The 3,874-nt window shown below is 59.1% G+C and overlaps 1 protein-coding gene across 1 annotated transcript in view; it reads left to right on the forward strand.

Annotated features, from left to right (window-relative positions):
* The window catches only part of Bahcc1 (BAH domain and coiled-coil containing 1), a 60,775-nt gene that overhangs the window by 26,025 nt on the left and 30,876 nt on the right, over positions 1 to 3,874 (forward strand). Inside the window, exon 3 of the mRNA XM_029483812.1 lies at positions 588 to 767. Coding sequence (XP_029339672.1) covers positions 588 to 767 — 180 coding nt within the window. The remainder of the gene's footprint in view (positions 1 to 587; positions 768 to 3,874) is intronic.

Genomic DNA, 3,874 nt, shown 5'->3' on the forward strand with positions numbered 1-3,874 from the left:
TGCTGGTGGTGATCTGGCTGCTGGTGGTGATCTGGCTGCTGGTGGTGATCTGGCTGCTGGTGGTGATCTGGCTGCTGGTGGTGATCTGGTTGGTAGTGGTGGTGAGGACATGATGGTGGCCGAATTATGTGGGTAGTGACAGTGGTGATATGGCTGGCTCTGGTAGCACTATATGAGGGGTGATGTAGGCGGTGGTGGTGTTGACGTTGGTGGTGTGGGTTTTGATGGTGTTGTTGAGGGATGATATGGACAGTGGTGGCTGAAATGTGGATGTAGTGATATGGTTGTGGGTGGTGATGGTATGTCAGTGGTGGTGGTGTGGGTGGTAGTGGTACAGATGGTGGTTTTAAAGAAACAGGGTTCTACTCCTAAGACACTAGAGGCTCAAGAGGCTCAGGACAGTGGGTGTGATTGTCAGACACTTGTGTGGGCAGCCTTTCCTGCCATGGGTTTTTTGGATATTTGGATCTCTGTGGGAGTGAGGGTACCTGAGGGTCACCCTGGAGGAGGGCTTTGAGGAATGGCCTTGTGCTTCTAACGCTGTATCATGGAGTGCCCACACACACTCTCTGGTCCTCTGTCCACAGCCAGCAGCCGTCTGATGGGAAACCCCCCAGCCTCCTCTTTCATGGGCAGCTTCCTCACCAGCAGCCTGGGCTCAGCAGCGTCGGCACACCCCAATGGCCCCACATCCTCTCCCTCTGAGCCGGCCTACCGAGGATCCCACCCTGCCACCTCTCAGATCTGGTTCTCCCACTCCCATGAAGGTAAGTCAGGTCCCAGGCTTCCCTGCTGGCAGGCCCTGTCAAGTGTGCTGGGGCAGGGGGCTGCCTCCCTGCTGAGGAAGGCTCTCAGGGGAGGTGGTAATTGGTTGGAAATGGGATGGCCCCAGTAGGCACTGGTCCTGGCCAGATGTGTGCTCCAGATGTTGGGCAGGGAGGGCTCCAGGGAGCTAAAGAAATGTGGAATGCAGCTGGGCCAGCCGGACTGGGCTGTGCCCTCCACCATGGGCTGCCCCCACCTCAGACTCAAGCAGGCATGGGTTCCAGATGTGTCAGCTGGGAAGGGGAGACAGGGAGAGGAGAGCTGTCAGCAGGCGGAGACCGCTGTGGCTCCCGCCCCCAACTGCCGTCCTGCCTCTGATGAAGCTCCTCCTCAGCCTCCAGCCTTGCTTGCACTTGGTGCACTCCTGCACCTCCGAGGTACCTGTTGCCCTCAGACACCACGAAACAGTGGTCTCTGGAGCCCTGTTGGGAACTCCAGGCCTCTCCGGGCTTTTCCCAGAATACAACTCACCTTGTCCAGATGTCTGAGGTCTGCTTTGCACTTTGGTCTTATAACTTGGAAGGTGGCCCTGGGTCCCCAACATCCCTGGCCTGGTCATTGCTTGTGTTCCTTCGACTGTGCATCCCCCTTGGTGCAGGAAGGGTTAACCCCCCTCCCTGTCTGGCACGAGGGAGGTAATTGCAGTTGGCAGCGGGCACATAGAGCTCTCACTCCTGGCACCAGGCACTGCCGTAACTCAATGACTGCTGCGCTCAGGCGTCGTGTTTACAGAGCGCAGTGGACCCACACACGGTGCACAGCCCGCCCGTGTTCTAGGCTGAGAGATTAGCGCCCGGCACTGCTGGAAGCCTGAGAAACCTCTCTTTGTGCAACAAGAAGGGGCTGTTTCCCAAACAGGACAGGTGACAAGTGAGGGACAGTTGTTTGAGTAGTCTGGTCTTTGGGCTCTGCTCAGAGCACACATGTTGGGCAGGTGATAAGAAGCAGCTCTCTCCTGGGTGGAGGGTAGGCCAGCGGGGTCTGGAGAACCAAACCAGCAGAGTGGGGTCTTCATCCCAGACCCATCTGTGATGCTTCCTACCTCTGCCTTCTCAGCAGAGTCCTGGGTGGATACTGGGTTGGCAGAGCTGGGCCCTAGTAAGACTCCCTGGCCAGCTGTGGGTGGCCCCAGGCCCCGCAGGAAACACTTGATCTCTATTCTCCAACCAGCCTTTTGTGTCTGCTGGGCATCTCCCAGCTGGTCACAGCATCTGGCTCCCGGGATGTTTGCAGGAAGGGATGAGGGTGGCCAAGCAGGAAGAACGGGCAATGGAGGCTACTCAAGAGGAGCTGCATCCCCTGGACGGACCATAGGTGCACTGGGATACCCGGGACACCTGACCTGATTTCTGTCCTCATAATCGGCAGTGGCCCGTCAGTGCCCAGGAATGTCTGTCCACCTCCTACTCAGTAGGTACACATGCCTGCTTCCTCTCCATCCTACCCCAGGAGACACCACCAGCAAGAAGGGCAGTTTGTGGGTGGCACCACCTGCCCTAGAGCCCAATCCTGTTCCCTATTGGGCCACTCTTTCCAGAGGGTGAGTGGAGACCTGCTGGTAACACCCATAACCATTTACTTCCCCTTGTGTCAACGGTCGTCTGGTAGAATTGCTTATGACCCACCCTAAGCGCCCTCAAACCTCAGACCCCACATGAGGCCCAGCCTCTGCAGGTCCTGTTTCCATGGCCAAGCCCCAAGGATGCCCACTTGGCTGGCGAAAGCCAGTATCCAGGCAGTGCGTTGCAGACAGTTCTCGGCTCTGTCCCCCATCCTGACTCGAAGCCTGGCTGTGTCACAAGGAGAGAGCTTTTGTCTCTGAGACCAGCTCCAAGGGCAGCAGGAGTCTCTTTGCCTGCTGCTGGGCACCCACTGTGGCAGGTGCAAGACAAAGTTCCCAGAGTCAGGTAGGGGAGGGCCATCCCGGGTGCATGCAGGACAAGAGGCAGGATGTTCAGGGCTCCACCCTGCAGAGCACAGGGCCCACTGGGGGCTGGAGACAGGCGTGTGGAGGCGCAGCGGTCCCGAAGTGGAAAGTGCACACCTTTCCAGTCCCACGAGAGTGGCGCCAAGTCCACATCTGTCTGGAGTCATATGACAGCGCATACCTCTCAGGCCTGAGCCTCAGGTTACCTCTTCACCATCAGCTCCTCCCCACCCTAGGGTGTCCCCCCTCCTCCCCGCAGGGGTTCCCCCGTCTTCTACGTCTGCAGCCTTACTCCCTGACAGGCCACATGGTGCAGCCTGCTCTGTGCGGTAGAGGCCAAGGCGGGCGGGGTAGGAGCGAGTGGCAGTCTGGCTGGCTGCCCTGGCAGCGTGCCTGGCTGCTAGTCTGACGGGGTGCCAGCTGGCTCCACGTGCTGGGGCCTGTTTCTCGGCCATGTGTGTACAGGAGGGTGGGGGGCAAGGCAGGCAGGGGGCACGCGACAGGGCCAAAGAATGGGGGCCATCAGCATGGGGGCTTCCTGGGCAATAGGCCAGGAGGCCCAGCTTTAGCCTTCTCCTGCTCCCTTAAACCCCCTCTAGAATGGAGAGAGGCAGGGACTCTCTCAGCTTAGCTTGCTCGCTGCTGCCTTCTGCCTGAGCTTTCTTGTGTCTAGGGCAGGTAGGCCAGGCAGAGAGGGCTGACAGGGAGTGGCTAACTTCATGTGGGAGTTAGTGGTAGGTGCTCTCTTACTCTTGACAGGGACTCTCAGGCAGCCAGAACACCCTCTCCTCACCATCTGTAAGGCAGCTGTAGAGCGGGGGATCAGGCTTCCTGTGTGCCTGGAACAGCTGGGGGTTCAAGGGATGCACCCTAGTGTTGGAGGAGCCGCCCTGGAACATCTGGCCCAGAGCAGGATCTGCTTGTTGAGCCCCAGGCCTTCTGGCCCCTTAGCTCACCCAAGATGATGGGTCTTGCCAGAAACGGACAGCAGGGCTTTGGGGTAGGGTGGACAGCAGAACTAGCCTGGGGCAGAGGTGAGTGGCTAGATGCCAACCTGGCCTGAGTTGCTGGGGCTGGGGTGTGGCACGGCACAGCTGGCCCTATTGTCAGTGAGCTCCCCCC

This window comes from Mus caroli, chromosome 11, assembly GCF_900094665.2.
Source record: "Mus caroli chromosome 11, CAROLI_EIJ_v1.1, whole genome shotgun sequence".
NCBI lineage: Eukaryota > Metazoa > Chordata > Mammalia > Rodentia > Muridae > Mus > Mus caroli.